The sequence below is a fragment of the Nerophis lumbriciformis genome, linkage group LG36 (genome assembly GCF_033978685.3).
Source record: "Nerophis lumbriciformis linkage group LG36, RoL_Nlum_v2.1, whole genome shotgun sequence".
NCBI lineage: Eukaryota > Metazoa > Chordata > Actinopteri > Syngnathiformes > Syngnathidae > Nerophis > Nerophis lumbriciformis.
Genome location: NC_084583.2, coordinates 21,457,000 through 21,482,152, shown reverse-complemented (window position 1 = coordinate 21,482,152; position 25,153 = coordinate 21,457,000). Strand labels below are relative to the sequence as shown.

The 25,153-nt window shown below is 40.6% G+C and overlaps 1 protein-coding gene across 1 annotated transcript in view; it reads right to left on the bottom strand.

Moving 5' to 3' along the window:
• The window catches only part of LOC133577055 (homeobox protein CHOX-CAD-like), a 36,558-nt gene extending 15,758 nt beyond the window's left edge, over window positions 1-20,800 (bottom strand). Inside the window, exon 1 of the mRNA XM_061930577.1 lies at window positions 20,386-20,800. Within this exon, the coding sequence (XP_061786561.1) occupies window positions 20,386-20,737 (352 nt within the window). The 5' untranslated portion in view covers window positions 20,738-20,800. The remainder of the gene's footprint in view (window positions 1-20,385) is intronic.
• Window positions 20,801-25,153: the final 4,353 nt, after the last annotated feature.

Sequence of the window (25,153 nt, the reverse complement as noted above, 5' to 3'; positions counted from 1 at the left end):
GTCCACCACATTTCGACGTAATGGCTCCATTTACAAAAGAAAGGTGGCTAGCTGTCGGTCTTTGAGCGGTAGATTTTAAACCAACAGCCTTTTGGCTGCATTCAGGGGGAGTAAGAAAACCCCGGGAGTTCTAGCATCAAGGACAAGTGACGCCTCTGTTTCGAACTTTAATCATGGTTCCTTGAAGGCATCACAATTATGTACTATTCTATGAGATGCAAAAGTGAAATTTCAGCATACATTTGAAGAAAAAGATATGGTTTAGGAGCCACATTCCATTTCAGAAGGTGGCGGTAATGCGCACCAATGGGTTGCTTGCGAACCGCCATGAAACAAAGGAAGAAGAAGAAGGCTTCTTTCCAGACATTTCCACAGGTAAGCTGCCCATAAAATGTAAATATCCTGAAACATTTTTTTAAAATCTCTAATTTACAAATAAAACTGAAAAAATAAGTTAGGGACAAGTGATGAGTGGCAAAATGACACTGGTAAATGTAAAGAGGGAAAAAAGGAGGTAATAACTGTTTAACGGATGCTGACGATGTGGCAGGCAACTTTGTCAAAATGTGAAATACATCCTGAATATTAATTATAGTGTGAGCAATTATAAGCTTCAGGCTTTTAAAAACTGTAAAATACCTTAAAAAATGCATTACCAGTTCAGTTTTCTGACCAAATGATGGTATTTATGTGTAAATATTTAAATATGAACGCTTCAGGGGTCCTTTTGAATGTTATTTATGTTAATAATGCACTGACAGAAAAAAAAACTGTCATGTCTGTGTAATCATGTTTTGTTTTAAGTCATGTTTTGTTTAGTTATAGGACTCTTTAGTTTCTGTCTTTTCACTCCCTTGTCTTGTTTCCATGATTACCACATTAGTTTCACCTGTTCCACATTTGGACTCATTGTGCACTCTTGATTGTCACCATAGCAACCCATTAGTTTTCACCTGTCACGTCACGCACCTGTTTCATGTCTTGAGTCACGCACCTGTTTTCGTTAATCATGTCTGTAGTATTTAAGTTCAGTGTTTTTCAGTTTGTCTTTCTGACGACCCCACCACATTTATGCTCGACACATTTCTAACTCCTTTTCATGTCCATCGTTCACGCTGCTCCTTTTTTGTCCATGCCAAGTAAGTTTTCTTTATTCAAGCCATAGTTTGCGAGTTTTGTTTAATTGTTCATAGTTTCTGCCAATGTGCAAGTTTTGTGTTTATAGTCTAGTTTTGTACCTCCGCCCCTGTGCGCGCTTTTCGTTTATTCCTTTTTTGATAGTTTGAATAAATCATGTACCTACATTCCCGTCTCGCCCGTGCCAACTTTCCGTTGCATCCCGGAAAAGCAAACACCCAAGATCAAGTCATGACAAAAACACCTGTGGTATTAAGTTTAAAGCAATGTCCTTTTCATGTTGTAAATGATTTCATGTTCATTGTATTTAAAAGCATTTTGGATTAAAAATGCACCTTAAACCTGGATTGTGCCTCTCTATTTTTCTCTCGCATACATAAGTGGACTTTTCGTTAAGTACATCTAGAGCAGTGGTTCTTAACCTGGGTTGGATGGAACCCTAGGGGTTCGGTGAGTCGGCCTCAGGGGTTCGGCGGAGGTCAAGACACACCCGGCTCATCGTGTAAATAAAAACTTCTCTCTATTGTGAGTTTATGCACTGTGTTGGTTTCATTCTTTGAACAAGGTGATGTTCATGCACGCTTCATTTTGTGCACCAGTAAAAAATCATATAACCCTGTCTTGGATTTGAAAAAAACAACATTTTATTTTTCACTAAAGAAGGGTTGGGTGAATGCGCATATGAAAGTGGTGGGGTTCTGTACCCCCAACAAGGTTAAGAACCACTGCTCTAGATAAACTAATGAGCACCATATACAAAGTTACTGTACCACCAAGCTTCTTTTCAATGAAGTCATCTTTTTTTTTTTTGCTGCCAGTGCCCCGGCGAAACCTTCAGAATAAAAGCACATTCACAACTTGAATTGCCGACCTTTAGTTCTGTCATTATGTGCTCTCTAATTGTAATGTATGACTATTTATCCATCCATCCATCCATCCATCTTCTTCCGCTTATCCGAGGTCGGGTCGCGGGGGCAGCAGCCTAAGCAGGGAAGCCCAGACTTTCCTCTCCCCAGCCACTTCGTCCAGCTCCTCCCGGGGATCCCGAGGCGTTCCCAGGCCAGCCGGGAGACATAGTCTTCCCAGCGTGTCCTGGGTCTTCCCCGTGGCCTCCTACCGGTTGGACGTTCCCTAAACACCTCCCTAGGGAGGCGCTCGGGTGGCATCCTGACCAGATGCCCGAACCACCTCATCTGGCTCCTCTCCATGTGGAGGAGCAGCGGCTTTACTTTGAGCTCCCCCCGGATGGCAGAGCTTCTCACCCTATCTCTAAGGGAGAGCCCCGCCACCCGGCGGAGGAAACTCATTTCGGCCGCCTGTACCCGTGATCTTGTCCTTTCGGTCATAACCCAAAGCTCATGACCATAGGTAAGGATGGGAACGTAGATCGACCGGTAAATTGAGAGCTTTGCCTTCCGGCTCAGCTCCTTCTTCACCACAACGGATCGATACAGCGTCCGCATTACTGAAGATGCCGCACCGATCCGCCTGTCGATCTCACCATCCACTTTTCCCTCACTCGTGAACAAGACTCTGAGGTACTTGAACTCCTCCACTTGGGGCAAGGTCTCCTCCCCAACCCGGAGATGGCACTCCACCCTTTTCCGGGCGAGAACCATGGACTCGGACTTGGAGGTGCTGATTCTCATCCCAGTCGCTTCACACTCGGCTGCGAACCGATCCAGTGAGAGCTGAAGATCCTGGCCAGATGAAGCCATCAGGACCACATCATCTGCAAAAAGCAGAGACCTAATCCTGCAGCCACCAAACCGGATCCCCTCAACGCCTTGACTGCGCCTAGAAATTCTGTCCATGACTATTTATATTTTATTTTATTTATACCTGTGGTCATGAGCTTTGGGTAATGACCGAAAGGACAAGATCGCGGGTACAAGCGGCCCAAATGAGTTTCCTCCGCCGGGTGGCGGGGCTCTCCCTTAGAGATAGGGTGAGAAGCTCTGCCATCCGGGGGGAGCTCTAAGTAAAGCCGCTGCTCCTCCACATGGAGAGGAGCCAGATGAGGTGGTTCGGGCATCTGGTCAGGATGCCACCTGAACGCCTCACTAGGGAGGTGTTTAGGGCACGTCCGACCGGTAGGAGGCCACGGGGAAGACTATGTCTCCCGGCTGGCCTGGGAACGCCTCGGGATCCCCCGGGAGGAGCTGGACGAAGTGGCTGGGGAGAGGGAAATCTGGGCTTCCCTGCTTAGGCTGCTGCCTAAAATAAGCGGAAGAAGATGGATGGACTATTTATATCAACAATTAGATATGTTTCGGTTTACCGGTTTCCCTCCTGTTTCTGTAAGGGGCGCCGGAAGTTGTCAGACCCGTCAGCGATCCTGTTCTGTCTCCCTTTAATGTAATGTCAATTTCCCCTCAGGGATTAATAAAGTATTTCTGATTCTGAATATAAGAAATAGCATATGAAAGGAAACCGCTCCAACATGGCCTTACAACAGCTTCTTCCCCAGGGCCATAACCATCCTGAACGGACTGCCCCATTGTCCCTCATAACTGCCTTCTCTTCGGTGCAATAACCCATTCCACCAACCACCCTGTTTTTGTTTTGTTTTTTCATGTATATATTCATTTCACACCATATTCATTGCACTTCTATACTTTTTTTAATATATTTGCACATTGTTTTTCTAGATGCACACATCGCACTGTATGGAATGGCCTCAATCTCGTTACCTTGCGTAATGACAATAAAGCTGATTCTGATTCTGATTCTGAAGTAAATATTTACACACATGAGAAAGGAATCCCTACTCTTTATTGAAAACAAGCGAGTGAAACGAAAGAAAGGCGGTCACATGTCGTGCAGTCAAGTAGACGACTTTTTGGAGTGTTCAAGTTCAGGCGCCACTTAAAGACCCATCACTTCTATTAATCAAACTAATGTAAAGACTCTCCAGTTCATTGCAACAGGACTTTTTCTTATCGCCGCCAGCGATGTTTACACAGGCAGCTATTCATTGACGCACACACATTCGCAGGCGAGGGCGAGTCCGTTATTGATCGGGAAATCTTGTGCGACGCCACGGCACATAGTGGAGAAACGTGCAGACGCGTACGCGCGTTCAGTCTGCGCACTGCGGTCTCCCTGAGCTCTATTATCTCGCCAGGCTGTCACCCACGGAGGGTGGGGAGCGACCCTTTGGCGGCCTCCAGCGCCTCTCTTGTTAGCTTTGCGTTGACGTCCCACGCAGGCTTGCGGAAGGGAGAGGCCAAAAAGCTTGATGGATGTGTGTGCGTGCAGTCGGCCTGACTCCACTCAGGGTATGAAGACATGTTGAAATACACGCTGTTAGCAGAGGTGGGACCAAGTCATTGTTTTGCAAGTCACAAGTAAGTCTCAAGTCTTTGCCCTCGAGTCCGAGTCAAGTCCCGAGTCAAGACAGGCAAGCCCCGAGTCAAGTCCAAAGTCAAGACTGGAAAGTCTCAAGTCAAGTCCTAAGTCCTGCATTTTGAGTTTCGAGTCCTTTCAAGTCCTTTTAACCACAGACTAATATATTAACACAGATTGTGTATGCTTTTCAAACGCTGTATTTATTTATTAAAACAAGTGCATTTTAAATTGCAGGAAAGAAAATTGTGCTGACATTGCACTTTATAATAGCACTATTAACCAGTCATTTTAAACATTAACTCATTCCTTTACAGAACAAACACGTTGAAAAATAAAGTGCAAATGTACTTATTTGTACAAAAGTGTTAACATTGAAAAAACATGACATATACGTGAACATAACAAAAAAGTTGTACTTTTTATATGTCAGGGCCCTATGCTGCATTGCATTTGCAAAAGACCAAATTAGCCAAGAGTCTGTCAGTCATTTGTGCACGATGGGGGCGTAGTATGATGCCACCATGGCTGAAAACTCGCTCCACTGGAGCACTGGAGGCAGGCACTGCCAAGACTCTCATGGCCACTCGGAACAGTGAAGGAAGAGTCTTCATGTTCAATGCCCAGAACAAAAGGGGGGAGAGAGTTGTTTTGGGTTGGTGCACTACTTGTAAGTGTATCTTGTGTTTTTTATGTTGATTTAATTAAAAAAAGAAAAAATTATTTCTTGTGCGGCCCGATACCAATCGATCCACGGACCAGTACCGGAAAGTACCTTATTTTACGGACTATATTTTTTCCCCCTCAAACCTCGACAGTGCGCCTTATTACCCGGTTGCGCCTAATGTACAGAATAATTCTGGTTTTGCTTACCGACCTCGAAGCAATTTTATTTGGTACATGGTGTAATTATAAGTGTGACCAGTAGATGGTAGTCAAACATAAAGTTAAAGTTAAAGTGGCAATGATTGTCACACACACACTAGGTGTGGCGAAATTATTCTCTGCATTTGACCCATCACCCTTGATCACCCCCTGGGAGGTGAGGGGAGCAGTGGGCAGCAGTGGTGGCCACGCCCAGGTATCATTTTTGGTGATTCAACCCCCAATTCCAACCCTTGATGCTGAGTGCCAAGCAGGGAGGTAATGGCTCCCATTATTACAGTCTTTGGTATGACTCGGCCGGGGTTTGAACTCACAACCTACCCATCTCAGGGCGGACACTCCAAACCAGTGGTCCCCAATCGGTACCGGTCCGTGGACCGATTGGTACCGGGCCACACAAGAAATAAAAAATAAATAAATAAATAAAAAAAATAAAAAAATAAAAATATATATATATATATATATATATATATATATATATATATATATATATATATATATATATATATATTATTTTATTTTTTTCCTTTTTTTTTTTCTTTATTAAATCAACATAAAAAACGCAATATATACATTATATAAAAAATGTATATGGCAAAAAAAAAATTAAAAAAAAAAAATATATATATATATATATATATATATATGTATATATATATATATATATTTTTATTTTATTTTATTTTATTATTATTATTTATTTATTTTTTATTTTTTTATTTTATTAAATCAACACAAAAAACGCAATATATACATTATATATCAATATAGATCAATACAGTCTGCAGGGATACAGTCCGTAAGCACCCCCCCGGTCCGTGGGAAAAATTTTCAAGTGTTGACCGGTCCACAGCTACAAAAAGGTTGGGGACCACTGCTCTAACCACTAGGCCACTGAGTAGGTACTCATACGAGATACGTGTAGACTGCAATATGACTCAAGTAAACAACATCAACATTGTATATGTTTCATTGGGAATGTAGAACATTACACACGGCACTCAAAAATCTATCAAAACATTTTAGCAGGACTTTGGTGAGCTACGAAGCCACACCACTTGATGGATTGTCGGCGCATTAAGTATTATTATGGTGTGTGTATAAGGTAAGACATGGCGCTTTGTTTCACAATATTATTCAAAAGCAACTTTTCTTACTTTCTGGTACCTGCTGATCTATATTTGGGATCTGCATAAATCCTGAATAATTGCGCGCGTCCGCCACTGTAGTCCATGCCGACACCGCAGTCGATAAGCTTCTTCGTTTTCTCTATCTTCTTGTTATGTGACATTCATCCTCCACTGTTGCCATTTCTAATAAAAAGTAGTGTAAAGTTCTTACTTATATCTGTCAGTAAACTCGCCATGAAAGCACTAAAACATACCGGTGTAGTGAGTTTACATTATTCACCCAAGGAACTTTAGTTGTTAGAGAGTTCCGGTCGGACGGTTTTTCGTTTCGTTTTTGTTTCTGGATGAGGAGATGCTGCTCCGTTATTGATTGAAGTAAAGTGTGAATGTCATTAAAACAGTTAGCGCCATCTTTTGACACTTCTTCCACTCCCGTCCTTGCACGCTACACCGCTACAACAAAGATGACGGGGAGAAGACGCTGTCCAAGGTGAACCACGTAAATAAGACCGCCCACAAAATGGCTTGAAGATGATGTGTAAAACATCAGCTATGCAACATTTTGAGCAAATAACCACCATCACATGTTATGTAGACCACAAGGAAGTGTTTTACATTTAGAAAAAAATAAATAAAAAATATGACTCCTTTAATGCACCTTATAATCCGGTGAGCCTTACATATAAAAAAACATCGAAAATAGACCATTCACCGTCAGTGTGCCTTATAATCCGGTATGATACGTATAAGTGTTAAAATATATCAAAAACCCTTTTTGTTTTATTTTAAATTTTTATTTTTATTTATTTTTTCTGACATAAAAAAGTACAATCATGTGGAGCTTACGGACTGTATCCTTGCAGACTGTATTGATATATATATTGATATATAATGTAGGAACCACAATATTAATAACAGAAAGAAACAACCCTTTTGTGTGAATGGGGGAGGGAGGTTTTTTGGGTTGGTGTACTAATTGTAAGTGTATCTTGATTTTTTTATGTTGATTTAATAAAAAAAATAAAAATAAAAATATTTCGGTACCAATCGATCCACGGACCGGTTGGGGACCACTGCTGCAAACAGTGCCAACTATTTATTTACTTTGTTTTATTGGACAAGATTCACTTTTTAAAACAGTGCAATTACAGTATCAAACAATAAAATACTACATACTAAGGTTGTACGGTATACCGGTACTAGTATGATACTGGTATACTAATGAATCATATTCGGTACTATACCGCCTCTATAAAGCACCGGTCCCCCCGCCCCCCTTTTTTAACAGGCATGACGGTGCGTCGTCGTCACATCGTGTCATCGCTGGTTTACGAGCAGAAGAGCATGTTCGGCAGCGCACAATCACAGAGTACTTACAAGCAGACACAGTGTGTAGACAGAAAAGGGAGAATGGACGCATTTTGGCTTAAAAACTAACAATAAAGATGAAGTTATAACACTGAAACACCCTCAGGAAGAGGTGCTTTAAGACATGGCTAGCTAGTTTGCAGCTGACGTGAGAAACGCATGACCTGCCATTGTAATAGGCTATATGTAATATATGAACATATATTTTGATTCCGAACAAAAAGCGATTGTTGAAGGATCGGAATTGACGCTGTGGCGCATTTGCTTACATGTGTGTTGAAAAATAAAGCTCCCGTACATCACGCTGATGTTTGTGTCTGTCTCGGACAATTTGGTTATGTTTTAGTTTTTCCTCTGTGTTTGTTTTATTTCCTGTCAGCGCTCGTATTTTGTTTCAGATTCCTGCTTGTCTCCCTGAGCACTGTTCTCCCTCACCTGTCCCTGAGTGGCAGTCTGGCGCACCTGGTGGCAATTGCCAATCAGGCCACTATTTAAGACTCGCCTCGCCCTCCAGTCAGGGCTGGAGTATTGTTTGCTGTAAACTATAAGCTGTGGACTATTTGCAGCTTGTTTTCTTGTTCCTCGTTTCCTGTTTGCTGGTTCCCGTTCCAGGATTGTTTTTTTTCCTGAATTTTGGACATTTAATCATGTTTTCCTGCACCAAGCCTGCCAGCTCTGTATCGTGGGGTTCGTATTTGGCTGGAGTATTCTGTCATGTAAAGGTGGTGACGTACCCCAAGATGCAGAGATGGTCGGCTTGGTGCAGGAAAACATGATTTAATGTCCAAAATTCAGGAAAAACACACACCAGGAACAGGCAAACTGGAAACAGGGACCAGGAACCAGGAACCAGCAAACAGGAAACGAGGAACAAGAACACGGCATACAACAAACAATCCTCCAGCTCTGACTGGAGGGCGAGGCAAGTCCTAAATAGTGGCCTGATTGGCAATTGCCACCAGGTGTGCCAGACTGCCATGCAGGGACAGGTGAGGGAAAACAGTGCTCAGGGAGACAAGCAGGAAACTGAACCAAAATAAGAGCGCTGACAGGAAATAAAACAAACACAGAGGAAAAACTAAAACATAACCAAACTGTCAGTGACAAGCCTGACAGTGTCTTCTTTGATTGATTGATTGAGACTTTTATTAGTAGATTGCACAGTACAGTACATATTCCGTACAATTGACCACTAAATGGTAACACCCCAATAAGTTTTTCCACTTGTTTAAGTCGGGGTCCATGTTCTCTACTTAACAGCCATAAAAAGATTGCAACCCTCCCAAATATATTACACTATATACATCCATTCATACATTATATTACTTTCCATCCATCCATCCATCTTCTTCCGCTTATCCGAGGTCGGGTCGCGGGGGCAGCAGCCTAAGCAGGGAAGCCCAGACTTCCCTCTCCCCAGCCACTTCGTCCAGCTCCTCCCGGGGGATCCCGAGGCGTTCCCAGGCCAGCCGGGAGACATAGTCTTCCCAACGTGTCCTGGGTCTTCCTCGTGGCCTCCTACCGGTCGGACATGCCCTAAACACCTCCTTAGGGAGGCGCTCGGGTGGCATCCTGACCAGATGCCCGAACCACCTCATCTGGCTCCTCTCGATGTGGAGGAGCAGCGGCTTTACTTTGAGCTCCCCCCGGATGACAGAGCTTCTCACCCTATCTCTAAGGGAGAGCCCCGCCACCCGGCGGAGGAAACTCATTTCGGCCGCTTGTACCCGTGATCTTGTCCTTTCGGTCATAACCCAAAGCTCATGACCATAGGTGAGGATGGGAACGTAGATCGACCGGTAAATTGAGAGCTTTACCTTCCGGCTCAGCTCCTTCTTCACCACAACGGATCGATACAGCGTCCGCATTACTGAAGACGCCGCACCGATCCGCCTGTCGATCTCACGATCCACTCTTCCCTCACTCGTGAACAAGACTCCAAGGTACTTGAACTCCTCCACTTGGGGCAAGATCTCCTCCCCAACCCGGAGATGGCACTCCACCCTTTTCCGTTAAGGAAGTAGTTTGACATGTACTTCGGTATCAGGGAGGTGTAGCGGATTTTATAGACCAGGCTCAGTGCAAGTTGTTTTACTCTGTCTTTCATTTACTAATTTTTAAGGTGTTGGGACCTTTATTTTATTTTGTAGTAGGAGCATGCAAGTGATGTCAAGGCCCCATTAGGGCCACATTGGGGCCAGTGCGCCTTTACACTGGAGTCTGATAAAAGTCACATTTTACTTGCAGTGTAAACAGTCAGCTGGAAAAAAAATCACATCTCAAAAAAATCCGATTTGGGCAACTTTTGTGTAGGTAAGCATTTGAAGGAAGCTTCAAAAGCACATCAAACATGAGGTGGACGCGGGCAAATACTGCGGCATGGTCATGCTGGACCTTCAGAAGGCCTTTGACACCGTTGACCACGCTATACTGTTGGATAAGCTCAGAGCAATCGGATTTGATAAAACCTCATCCAGCTGGATGCAATCTTACTTGGAGGGGAGGAAACAGGTGGTTGAGGTGAACGGCACCGTGTCCCCCCCCCTCTCAGTGATCTGTGGAGTCCCCCAAGGCAGTGTATTAGGGCCTTTACTGTTCTTAATGTACATAAATGACTTGTCATCAGCATGCGACTGTGAATTGTTCTTGTTTGCGGATGACTCGGCCCTGCTGGTATCAGATAAGGACAAGTCACAGGTGGAGAAAATCCTCAGTGCTGAACTCTGTAGAACTTGCACCTGGCTCGCTGACAACAAGCTATCCATACACTTGGGTAAAACGGAATCCATCCAGTTTGGGTGCCACATCAACCTTAAGAAAGTCAGTGACTTCACTATAAAAGTGGGTGACATTGTTATCACCAGGAAGGATGAGGTCACCTACCTAGGTTCCATTCTAGAGGCTAATCTTTCCTGTGATAAAATGGCAACCAAGGTCATCAAAAAGGTCAACCAACGAATGAGATTTCTCTATAGAATCTCCTCTCTGGTCAACAAAAGCACCATGAAGATTCTGGCGTGAACTCTCGTTCAACCCTTTTTCCATTACGCATGCACCTCCTGGTACCCTAGCACCTCCAAAACCCCTCAAATCTAGACTCCAAACATCCCAGAACAAGCTAGTCAGATTACTTCTAGACCTCCACCCCAGATCACACCTCACTCCTACCCACTTCTCCAAAGTGGGCTGGCTCAGGGTGGAGGACAGAGTAAAACAACTTGCACTGAGCCTGGTCTATAAAATCCGCTACACCTCCCTGATACCGAAGTACATGTCAAACTACTTCCTTCCTTATGACCGCCATAACCACAACACCAGGGGGAGCTCCACTAACCACGTTAAACCCAGATTCCGATCAAACAAAGGTCTTAACTCATTCTCTTTCTATGCCACAACAATATGGAATGCACTCCCAACAGGTGTAAAAGAAAGGGCATCTCTATCCTCCTTCAAAACCGCACTAAAAGAACACCTCCAGGCAATTTCAACCCTAAACTAACAGCCTCCCTTCCACATCCTACCTCCCTGGATTGTAAATAATCAAATGTAAATAATCAAATGTAGACACTTTTTCTTATACTTTCTGATATCTCTCTCTCTATGTCCACTACTTGCTGTACATATCCTACCAAGTCAGTCCTACACTGTTTCAATGTCCATTTCTCTGATGATGCAATTGTTGATGACTGAAGTGTTGATATCAACCAAACCCTCCTCATCCCACTCCCCGGATTGTAAATAATGTAAATAATTCAATTTATATACTCTGATGATTATCTTGTGTGATGACTGTATTATGATGATAGTATATATCTGTATCATGAATCAATTTAAGTGGACCCCGACTTAAACAAGTTGAAAAACTTATTGGGGTGTTACCATTTAGTGGTCAATTGTACATAATATGTACTTCACTGTGCAATATACTAATAAAAGTTTCAATCAATCAAAAAAAAAAAAAAAGCTGTAGAACGAGGCGAGTTTCAGTGAATATTCTCTTGATATTTCACAGTTTTGTAGTTAATTTTTTGTAGTTAATTAACATACATGGCTCTCGCATGTATGATAATGGCAAATATGGTGGAAAAAGTACAACTTTTGTTTTAATATTGTTTCTGTAAGAGAGCAAACGTGACACAAACTTTCCTAATTGTTAGAAACCCCACTGTTTATATCAAACATGCTTCACTGATGAGAGGATTTGGTGAGCGCCGTATTGTCCTACTCGTTTCGGCGGTTCTTGAATGCACCTTAGTTTGTTTACATGTACAACTTTCTCCGACGCCGTGACACTAAGACGTGTTTTATGCCACTCCTTCTTTGTCTCATTTTGTCCACCAAACGTTTCATGATGTGTGTAGATGCACAAAGGTGAGCTGTGTGGAGTGCTAATCAGACATATTTGGTCAGTGCATGACTGCAAGCTAATCAATGCTAACATGCTATTCAGGCTAGCTGTATGTACATATTGCATCATTATGCCTCATTTGTAGCTATATTTGAGATCATTTAATTAACTTTACTTATGTCCTCTGTGTGTATCATTTATATTTGGATGACATATTATCTGTATGTAATATTGGCTGCATTTCTGATAGTGGTTTGTGTGCCGTTATAGACTACAACAAACGTAACCCAGTTTGCATTGATTGTTATAAATTAGGGGTCCCCAAACTACAGCCTGCAGGCTGTAGTTTCATCTTATCTCATCATATATATACAGGTAAAAGCCAGTAAATTAGAATATTTTGAAAAACTTGATTTATTTCAGTAATTGCATTCAAAAGGTGTAACTTGTACATTATATTTATTCATTGCACACAGACTGATGCATTCAAATGTTTATTTCATTTAATTTTGATGATTTGAAGTGGCAACAAATGAAAATCCAAAATTCCGTGTGTCACAAAATTAGAATATTGTGTAAGGCTAATACAAAAAAGGGATTTTTAGAAATGTTGGCCAACTGAAAAGTATGAAAATGAAAAATATGAGTATGTACAATACTCAATACTTGGTTGGAGTTCCTTTTGCCTCAATTACTGCGTTAATGCGGCGTGGCATGGAGTCGATGAGTTTCTGGCACTGCTCAGGTGTTATGAGAGCCCAGGTTGCTCTGATAGTGGCCTTCAACTCTTCTGCGTTTTTGGGTCTGGCATTTTGCATCTTCCTTTTCACAATACCCCACAGATTTTCTATGGGGCTAAGGTCAGGGGAGTTGGCGGGCCAATTTAGAACAGAAATACCATGGTCCGTAAACCAGGCACGGGTAGATTTTGCGCTGTGTGCAGGCGCCAAGTCCTGTTGGAACTTGAAATCTCCATCTCCATAGAGCAGGTCAGCAGCAGGAAGCATGAAGTGCTCTAAAACTTGCTGGTAGACGGCTGCGTTGACCCTGGATCTCAGGAAACAGAGTGGACCGACACCAGCAGATGACATGGCACCCCAAACCATCACTGATGGTGGAAACTTTACACTAGACTTCAGGCAACGTGGATCCTGTGCCTCTCCTGTCTTCCTCCAGACTCTGGGACCTCGATTTCCAAAGGAAATGCAAAATTTGCATGGTTGGGTGATGGTTTGGGGTGCCATGTCATCTGCTGGTGTCGGTCCACTCTGTTTCCTGAGATCCAGGGTCAACGCAGCCGTCTACCAGCAAGTTTTAGAGCACTTCATGCTTCCTGCTGCTGACCTGCTCTATGGAGATGGAGATTTCAAGTTCCAACAGGACTTGGCGCCTGCACACAGCGCAAAATCTACCCGTGCCTGGTTTACGGACCATGGTATTTCTGTTCTAAATTGGCCCGCCAACTCCCCTGACCTTAGCCCCATAGAAAATCTGTGGGGTATTGTGAAAAGGAAGATGCAGAATGCCAGACCCCAAAACGCAGAAGAGTTGAAGGCCACTATCAGAGCAACCTGGGCTCTCATAACACCTGAGCAGTGCCAGAAACTCATCGACTCCATGCCACGCCGCATTAACGCAGTAATTGAGGCAAAAGGAGCTCCAACCAAGTATTGAGTATTGTACATGCTCATATTTTTCATTTTCATACTTTTCAGTTGGCCAACATTTCTAAAAATCCTTTTTTTGTATTAGCCTTACACAATATTCTAATTTTGTGACACACGGAATTTTGGATTTTCATTTGTTGCCACTTCAAATCATCAAAATTAAATGAAATAAACATTTGAATGCATCAGTCTGTGTGCAATGAATAAATATAATGTACAAGTTACACCTTTTGAATGCAATTACTGAAATAAATCAAGTTTTTCAAAATATTCTAATTTACTGGCTTTTACCTGTATGTATGTATGTATGTATATATATATATATATATATATATATATATATATATATATATATATACCCCGTTTCCATATAAGTTGGGAATTTGTATTAGATGTAAATATAAACGGAATACAATGATTTGAAAATTATTTTCAACCCATATTCAATTGAATATGCTACATTTGATGTTCAAACTGCTAAACATTTTTTTTTTTTGCAAATAATCATTAACTTTAGAATTTGATGCCAGCAACACGTGACAAAGAAGTTGGGAAAGGTGGCAATAAATACTGATAAAGTTGAGGAATGCTCATCAAACACTTATTTGGAACATCCCACAGGTGAACAGGCAAATTGGGAACAGGTGGGTGCCATGATTGGGTATAAAAGTAGATTCCATGAAATGCTCAGTCATTTCACAAACAAGGATGGGGCGAGGGTCACCACTTTGTCAACAAATGCGTGAGCAAATTGTTGAACGGTTTAAGAAAAACCTTTCTCAACCAGCTATTGCAAGGAATTTAGGGATTTCACCATCTGCGGTCCGTAATATCATCAAAGGGTTCAGAGAATCTGGAGAAATCACTGCATGTAAGCAGCTAAGCCCGTGACCTTTGATCCCTCAGGCTATACTGTATCAACAAGCGACATCAGTGTGTAAAGGATATCACCACATGGGCTCAGGAACACTTCAGAAACCCACTGTCAGTAACTACAGTTGGTCGCTACATCTGTAAGTGCAAGTTAAAACTCTCCTATGCGAGGCGAAAACCGTTTATCAACAACACCCAGAAACGCCGTCGGCTTTGCTGGGCCTGAGCTCATCTAAGATGGACTGATACAAAGTGGAAAAGTGTTCTGTGGTCTGACGAGTCCACATTTCAAATTGTTTTTGGAAACTGTGGACGTCGTGTCCTCCGGACTAAAGAGGAAAAGAATCATCCAGATTGCTATAGGCGCAAAGTGGAAAAGCCAGCATGTGTGATGGTATGGGGGTGTATTAGTGCCCAAGACATGGGTAACTTACACATCTGTGAAGGCACCATTAATGCTGAAAGGTACATACAGGTTTTGGAGCAACATATGTTGCCATACAAGCAATGTTACCATGGACGCCCCTGCTTATTTCAGCAAGACAATGCCAAGCCACGTGTTACATCAACGGGGCTTCATAGTAAAAGAGTGCGGGTACTAGACTGGCTTGCATGTAGTCCAGACCTGTCTCCCATTGAAAATGTGTGGCGCATTATGAATCCTAAAATAGCACAACGGAGACCCCCGGACTGTTGAACAACTTAAGCTGTACATCAAGCAAGAATGGGAAAGAATTCCACCTGAGAAGCTTCAAAAATGTGTCTCCTCAGTTCCCAAACCTTTACTGAGTGTTGTTAAAAGGAAAGGCCATGTAACACAGTGGTGAACATGCCCTTTCCCAACTACTTTGTCACGTGTTGCAGCCATGAAATTCTAAGTTAATTATTATTTGCAAAAAAAAAAAAACATCAAATATCTTGTCTTTGTAGTGCATTCAATTGAATATGGGTTGAAAATAATTTGCAAATCATTGTATTCCGTTTATATTTACATCTAACACAATTTCCCAACTCATATGGAAACGGGGTTTGTATGTATATATATATATATATATATATATATATATATATTTATGTTTTTGTACAGCCCGGCCCCCAGCCAAATTTTTTTTAACCCAATACAGCCCCCGAGTCAAAAAGTTTGGGAATCCCTGTTATAAATCCATTCGAAGAAGACAGCCCGCCATTTCCTTTAACTTGGACACACACATCTATACCTTTGGCCATTCTAAGACAGTTATTTAGAGGAGTTATCTAACCCCCTGAGAAGCTTGCGTTTTACTAATGTTTTCCAGTGTTGTAAAAATGTGGAGAATAAATATTACATTTCAACATTTCGGTCAACGACGATTTGTGTCAGCTTGCGACACATAGTCATTTTGATAGTAGGCTAATATAGCTAATATAAACACTTATATCATGTGTTGTCTTCATCATATCACTTCTAGAAGGCTTTTAATTTTTTGCGGCACCAGACATATTTTTACTTTTATTTTTGGTCCAATATGGCTCTTTCAACATTTTGGGTTGCCGACCCCTGAAAAAGACCAAATGTGTCTACTGTACAAGACACTGGTTCTCCAGAATATGCAAAATAAGACAAATTGCGAAGGGGCCCCTTAATTATATTTTTTAAGAATACATTTTTAAAAAGTGGTTTTATAGACCATCTCTGCACTCACTCGCTGCTCGTCTACGTCATACATCAGTGGCCAAGAGGAACTTTTGTAACCTGTAATCTGTTTTGAAAATTGTTATTATCATTTTTATATCCCAAGAACAGGAAGCGAATCGAGATTTGTAGTATGTTACTTACACAACGCCTCTAAAGTACGAACTGTTTGAAGTTCAACCAACATTATCTGGAAAAATATGCCTCTGATGCAGAGGTGGGTAGAGTAGCCAGAAATTGTACTCAAGTAAGAGTACTGTTACTTTAGAGATGTATTACTCAAGTAAAAGTAAGGAGTAGTCACCCAAATATTTACTTGAGTAAAAGTAAAAAGTATGTTGTGAAAAAACTACTCAAGTACTGAGTAACTGATGAGTAACATACACACACATATCATATATATATATATATATATATATATATATATATATATATATATATATGCTTGAAAGAGAAACTGTTTATTATCTACCGTCCAGACCTGTCATCCCTCAACAAGCGCAACGAAATTGTAACAACATGCCGCCATAGACGGAAACACCTCCTAGGTAACACATGAACCAATCACCACGCCCCTAGGCCAGCCTGTACCCACCCACTCTGTGCCCTATATAAACCATGGTATGCGAATGCTCCCATTAAAATCTCCTGACGATTGAGGGCACCCCCCTCATGAAACAGGCCTGTAGAGATGAAATAGTCTTGTGATTTTTTTCCCCACACATACATATATATATATATATATATATATATATATATATATATATATATATATATATATATATATATATATACACACACACACACACATATATATATATATATATACATACATTGATATATACAGTATATAATTTATATTTATTCATTTTGCCGTTTTTGTTTACATGTTAAAGGTGTTTTAATGAATATATATGCATGTTTAACACATATAGATTCCTTTCTTTCATGAAGACAAGAATATAAGTTGGTGTATTACCTGATTCTGATGACTTGCATTGATTGTAATCAGACAGTAGTGCTGATAACGTCCACGTTTTCAATTGGAGGAGAAAAAAAGTTCCTCTTTTCTGTCTAATACCACATGAAAGTGGTTGGTTTTTGGCATCTTGTTTGTCCAGCTTCCATATTCGTTTTTATACACTTTACAAGAAATACATTGGCGGCAAACTCCGTAGCTTGCTAGCTTGTTTGCGCTGGCTTTCGGAGACTCTTGTTTTGAAAGCGCAGGCACGATGGAGCGGCACTTTTATTGTGAAGACAGGAACTGTGCAGTCAGTCTTTAGGCTTTTGACGGGATGTACGGTTGAAATAAAAAAATGGTCTTTTTTCCTTCACACTTTTGATTGATTGATTGGAACTTTTATTAGTAGATTGCACAGTACAGTACATATTCCGTACAATTAACCACTAAATGGTAACACCCCAATAAGTTTTTCAACTTGTTTAAGTCAGGTCATGTGACCACCTGGCTCTGTTTGATTGGTCCAACGTCACCAGTGACTGCATCTGATTAGTGGAACGGAGTGAACGTCACCAGTGACTGTATTTGTTGAAACGCAGGCACTATGAAGGTCTGTCTGACAGACCAAAACAAACAAAGCGTGCATTAACAGATGGATAAAAATTAGTAGCGAGTAGCGAGCTGAATGTAGATAAAAGTAGCGGAGTAAAAGTAGCGTTTCTTCTCTATAAATATACTCAAGTAAAAGTAAAAGTATGTTGCATTAAAACTACTCTTAGAAGTACAATTTATCCCAAAAATTACTCAAGTAGATGTAACGGAGTAAATGTAGCGCGTTACTACCCACCTCTGCTCTCATGTCATCGTTAAATCAAAAGGTGAGTCACATCATTTTTGTATTGTTTGTCCTATTTTACAACACTAGTGTTATTTTTTGTGTGTGACAGTTAAAGAATAACTAAATTAATTAACTAAAGCACCTCCTCAAAAATATTTTGTTTTGCAAGTAGCTCCACTTGTCATCATGGTTTAGCTCATGTGACTGGTACTATTTAAAATTGCCTTATGGTGTATGAGGATAGTTTATATTTTAAATTATTTTCCATATCATTTCATACATTTTTTAAAAATCTGATGATTAGACATGGGTACCTTTCACTTTTTTGACTCAATGGTACCAATTTTCAGTACTTCTGTGTGTGTTAATTTGTTAATAAATGTTAATTTCTTTCATAATAAAACCTTTTTTTAAATGAATACTTAACTTGTGCTGTTCAGTTGTTTTATCCTGATTTCATATACTTCTGAGTCTCATTTATGACTATTATAGAACAGTCTTTACATGCAGTTGCAATTCCAACGACGCTAGATTGTGTGTTGCCTTGTCAGGAAGTACTATTTGCAATAAGCTGAATCTAGTTTTTTGTTGTGCTCTAAAAAGTGTTTATACTCTGAGTAGTGTACTTACTACACACCAGTTGTTTGATAGTAACGTGCATCTTAGTTGTAGTTTTCATTACCAAATTTTGAGGTGTTGAAATCGCCGTGTAAAATTGCTAATGCTATTTAGTAGCATGTCTATGGCAAATACAATGTATATTAGCATCAAGCTAACACATTTTGAAAAGTGGAGCCTTACTGTAAACATGAGTGTTTTCTATCAGGCATGCTTGTTTTGTTGGCATAGAAAATTATAACATTACAGAGAGGAAGTCCGACTGAGTCCGCATTGCATGCTTTAGTGCTTGAGCCGGACGGTAAAGTAAAATCTTACGTGAATCAATACCTGGTACAGACGGAATTTGGTTGGTGCCTGTACATTTAATAAATTCAGTGCCCATACCTGCTAGTGTTTCTGCATACCAAGAGTAGCCTTGGGTGGAGATTGTAGTACAAGTACCAGTGGTGGTACCTGTTTATTCATTTTTTCATTATTGGATACATTGCTGAATGTAAGAGGCGAAAAGTGCAATTTCTCTCATAGTTAATACAGACTAGAGTAATTCAGTTAATACAAAAATGACTATTTAGATCAGAGGTGTCAAAGTCGTTTTCACTGAGGGCCACATCGCAGTTATATTTGGCCCCAGAGGGCCGCTTCTAGCAGTGAATACTATTATTACACAATTTTTTTATGCATTTTATTAGTAGATTAAAAAAAAAACTAAAATGTAAAAAAATATGGTAAGTTATAATAATTTCACCTTAAAATGGTGTACATTACTGTAAATGGAAAAAACAGTACTGCAGTTCTTATGGTAAAAAAAAAAAAAAAAGGCAGCTCAGTTGCCAGAATGTTACTGCAAAATTTACATTATTTTTTTTTTTTACTGTAAATAAAAAAAACTGCAATTTTACAGTAACATTTTGGCACCTGAGCTGCCAGTTTGTTTAGTTTTTTTCCCCGCAAATCAACAACTGTAGATTTTTCAGTGTATTACTGTAACTGCCAAAACGACACCACCGTTTATTACAGTAAAAAAAAACTACAGTTTTTTTTTCTTTTAGAGAAAAATGCTGTAAAAACCACAGTAAATTTCACAATTTGACCATGAAATCTATTGCTACTTTTACGTTGCACAATTTGATGGATAACTTGCTTTGAAATCATTATTATTGGTATTTATTTCTATTTAAAAAATGTTTTGAATGTTTAAAAATATATTTTTGCAAAATTACAATATATACACAATATATATAATGTGTGTATATATGTATAAATGTGTGTATATATATATATATATATATATATGTATATACATATATATATATATATATATATATATATATATATATATATATATAGTGTGGTATATATGTATAAATGTGTGTGTATATACGTATAAATGTTTATATATATTGTGTGTGTGTGTGTGTGTACATTTATATAATGTATATGTTGTGTAATCCACTTTATGAATACAAAAACATGTTTTATCATCATTATCAGCCTAAAAGCAAAAGTTTATACTCTGATGACAAAAAAGTCCCACCTGAAGGTGCAGAAGGCTTGACCTGCTCAAGGGGTCGCCTCCTGGTGACAAAAGGGTCCGGACTGGAGAAAAGGTTGTAGGGAGTGAGGCTTCCTCCTCCCCCAACTCCAGTGGTGGTGGGCGTGCCGCTCAGCTCCGCAGTGGTGAAGTTTACCTGCCCGGTGCCGGGGCTGCAACCTGGGAAGCTGTAGGGGTACTCGTCCCGGTAAACTGTGTTCCAGGTACTTCCAGAAGGGTCACCGACTCCCGTCATGTGATGGTAGGCGGCGAGGTCATACGAGTGCGCCATGTACTGGCTGTTAATGGGCAGCGTCTGGGCCGGGTGTCTGGCCGGCTGGGAGTTGGGGTACATGCCGGCAACCAGCAGTTTTTTCTCAGGTAAACCACCTAAACCTCCCGGAGCATTTTAGCGGTTTTATTCCGAGCAACTCTTCTTTTTCTCTCCCCGCAGGCTCCACACACACGTACACACACACTGGCCGGCTACCTGAGGAGCAGGTACACACCTTTATAGATTTACAACCGAAGAGTTCAAAAGTACAATGACGACGTCACGCCTTACCTGAGACTCACCTGGCCCGCTCTTTCTAGCGACTTTAGTGCATTGACCCCCTATCTTCACCCAGCGTGCCCTCCCAGTCATGTGGACCATGTCACATGCTTTTAACTGCCAAAAGAGGTAGGCCACACCTGCACCACCACTAGGGATGGGTACCTTTCACTTTTAAATAGATACAGTACCAATTCCCGGTACCTGAAAATCGATAACGGTACACATGTTGGTACTTTTGTATGTATTCAAATATGTTATTACATGTAAATATTTTAAAAAGTCATTTATTTTAGTTAACATTTAACACTACGGTATGTGTGCTGTCCAATTGTTATATATTGTTTTTTAAACTTCTGCATCTCATTTGCAAGTATTATAAAGTAGGCTTTGCATGCAGTGGCAATACCAAGACATTACATGGCAGTAGTGTATAGAATACGGTGTGCTGCCTTAGCCAGGAAGTACCGTATTTTCCGCACTATAAGGCGCACCGGATTATTAGCCGCACCTTCAATGAATTACATATTTCATAACTTTGTCCACCAATAAGCCGCCCCGGATTATAAGCCGCGCCTACGCTGCGCTAAAGGGAATGTCAAAAAAACAGTCAGATAGTTCAGTCAAACTTTAATAATATATTGAAAACCAGCGTTCTAACAACTCTGTCCCAAAATGTACGCAAATGTGCAATCACAAACATAGTAAAATTCAAAATGGTGTAGAGCAATAGCAACATAATGTTGCTCGAACGTTAATGTCACAACACACAAAATAAACATAGCGCTCACCTTCTGAAGTTATTCTTCATTCGTAAATCCTTCGAATTCTTCGTCTTCGGTGTCCGAATTGAAAAGTTGCGCAAGCGTGGGATCCAAAAATGGCCGGCTCCGTCTCGTCGAAGTCATCGGATTCAGTGTCGCTGTTGTTGTGCAGCAGTTCTGTGAATCCTGCCTTCCGGAAAGCTCGGACCACAGTTGTGACCGAAATATCTGCCCAGGCATTTACGATCCACTGGCAAATGTTGGCGTATGTCGTCCGGCGCTGTCTGCCCGTCTTAGTGAAGGTGTGTTCGCCTTCGGAGCTGTGTGAAAAAAGCCACCCGGCCTCTTCGCGTAAACTTCCCTTAACCACTCGCTCATCTTTTCTTCATCCATCCATCCCTTCGAGTTAGCTTTTATGATGACGCCGGCTGGAAAGGTCTCTTTTGGCAAGGTCTTCCTTTTGAATATCACCATGGGTGGAAGTTAGCATGGCAAGCTAGAACCACAGTGAAGGATGACTTCTCATTCCCTGTGGTGCGAATATTCACCGTACGTGCTCCCGTTCCACAGTGCGGTTCACAGGAATATCAGTTGCTGTGAAATACGGTAGTAATCCGTGTGCGGATGGAGAGATTGCGTCTTTTTATGAACCGGATCCTTGTCGCTTTGTAGGAGCCATTTTGTGGTCTTTACAGATGTAAACAGGAAATGAAACGTACGGTGATATCCGCGCGTTTTTTCTTCTTCTTCCGGGGGCGGGTGGTTCCTTACAGTAGAAGAAGAAGCGCTTCCTGTTCTATGGGGGCGGGTGCTTTCCTTGGCGGTTGCTTGCGTAGAAGAAGAAGCGCTTCCTGTTCTACCGGGAAAAAAGATGGCGGCTGTTTACCGAAGTTGCGAGATCGAAACTTTATGAAAATGAATCGTAATAAAGCGCACCGGGTTATAAGGCGCACTGTCAGCTTTTGAGAAAAATTGTGGTTTTTAGGTGCGCCTTATAGTGCGGAAAATACGGTAGTCTTTGCCATTAAGTTGAATGTGCCAGTTTTTTGTTTTAAGCCTGAACAATAGTATAAAGTAAACTGTACGTATTGTACTAATTTAGGGCTGCAGCTAACGATTATTTTTCTATCGATTAATCTATAGATTATTTTTTCGATTAATCGGTTAATCTATAGATTATTTTTTTCGATTAATCTATAGATTATTTTTCCTTTTACCGATTTTTTTTTTTTTATTTAAAATGAAGAGGAAAAAATAAATGTAGGCCAGTTTTTTCAAAAGGCATGGCTTTTATTTACAAAAAAAAAAGTATGGCCACTAGTCAGTCAACATTGACAACAACATGACAAAATATTCTGTAACAATGTAAACATTTAAAACTTTTAACATTTAACAAAATTAAAAGTAGCTTATTTGCTTTTTAATGTGCAAATATAAAAGTAAACATCCAGTGCAAATCTTAATATTCTGGAATAGTATAAGCATTTCAAAAGTAAAAGTATTGCTTATTTTGCTTTAAAATGTGCAAAAATAAAGATAAACATCCAATACAAAAAAGTGCAAAACGGAAATATTCTGTAACAAGTGTAAACATTTCAACAAAAGTAAAAGTATTGCTTATTTGCTAAAATGTGCAAAAATAAAGCTAAACATCCAATACAAAAAAGTGTACAGTGTAAACATTTCAACAAAAGTAAAAGTATTGCTTATTTTGCTTAATAACACAACAATGATAGTATGATTAAAGTGAAAGTTAATTGTTGGTTTGTACATAGTATATGTAACTGTTAATGTTGTAAAAGGTATTTGCACAACTAATTAACGTTAGCGTTTGTGACACGTCTTGTGCCGTGGGGTTCTTTCAGGACCGACAGACTGAACGCCAGACGGCTTTGCCAGGTTTACAATCTTTGAATTTTACACAAAGTCTTTTCTCTTCCAACTGCGCGGATCGCGCACCTGGGCACGATTGCGGCGTCGCTCCCGGCGCGCCCCGCCTCGCCGCTCGCTCGCCGCCGCCGCCTCTCCACAGCGTTAAAGAGGAGCGCGTCTTTGTAAACACTGAACAGGCACGCCAAACGCGCCTCTCAGAGCGAAACGGTGCTTTAGTTTATGAATTTACAACGCAGATACAAATGACACATTCATGTTTTTGTGTAATAATGACAACGTATACGCACGCGGACGATTGACTTGTTGATGGTGATGGCAAGAACGCTGTCGGGGGTTTTCTTTTCAAATGTTCGTTCATAGCCGTTGTGCTGCTATGATAGGCCATTTCCGCTCGACACAGTGTGCATACAACAACATTATTAGGCCGTTTATTGAAATACTCCCACACTTTTGACGACTTTTGGCGTGCTTTTTTCCCCTCGCTCGCATCGTCTGCTTTGCGCTCCGCCATGACAGTAAAGTAGTGTGACGTAAATATGCGACGCGCCGACGCACAAAAACGGCGTCGACGTATTTACGTAATCGATGACGTCGACTACGTCGACGCGTCGTTTCAGCCTTGTATTAATTACACACCAGTTGTTTGATGGTAACGTGAATTTTAGTTGTCATTTTCATTCCCAAATTTAGAAGGGTTGAAATCGCCCTTTAAAATCGCTAATGCTAGTTGGTAGCATGTCTATTGCAAATCCCATGTAAACTTAGCTGCAAGCTAGGGTGTTTTGAAAAGTGGAGCTTTAATGTACTGTCGACCGCCATGTTCTTGCTTTGGTGTCGTGGAAAATTGTAACATTACTTCGAGGCAGTCCGGCTGAGTCCGCTCTGAGTGCTTGTTTCCTGACCAAGTGCTTAAGCCGGTAACCGAACATACAATTATTTTAATGTACTACAAAATTGAGTGGGTGCTCCATGTTAATTATATTTGTATTGCCTTTTTTTTTTTAAATGTGCATCTTGCAATGGAGCTTTATCAAGATTTTTATGCTTTCTTCCAGAGGTGGAGGAAGTAATTAATGTTTTATTGAGGGTCAAAAGGTCTAACAGAGTGAAAGTAAAATGACAGGCCATACTGTTCCACTGATGTTGTTGATAATCACCTTCTGCGAGCATTTTTATTGTGGCTATTGTCAAAGTATCAGCATTAGAGATGTCCGATAATACCGTATTATCAGCCGATAAATGCTTTAAAATGTAATATCGGAAATTATCGGTATCGTTTTTTTTATTATCGGTATCTTTTTTTTTTATTTTTTCATTTTATTTAGTTTTTTTTTAATTAAATCAACATAAAAAACACAAGATACACTTACAATTAGTGCACCAACCCAAAAAACCTCCCACCCACATTCACACTCATTCACACAAAAGGGTTGTTTCTTTCTGTTATTAATATTGTGGTTCCTACATTATATATCAATATATATCAATACAGTCTGCAGGGATACAGTCCGTAAGCTCACATGATTGTGCGTGCTGCTGCTCCACTAATAGTACTAACCTT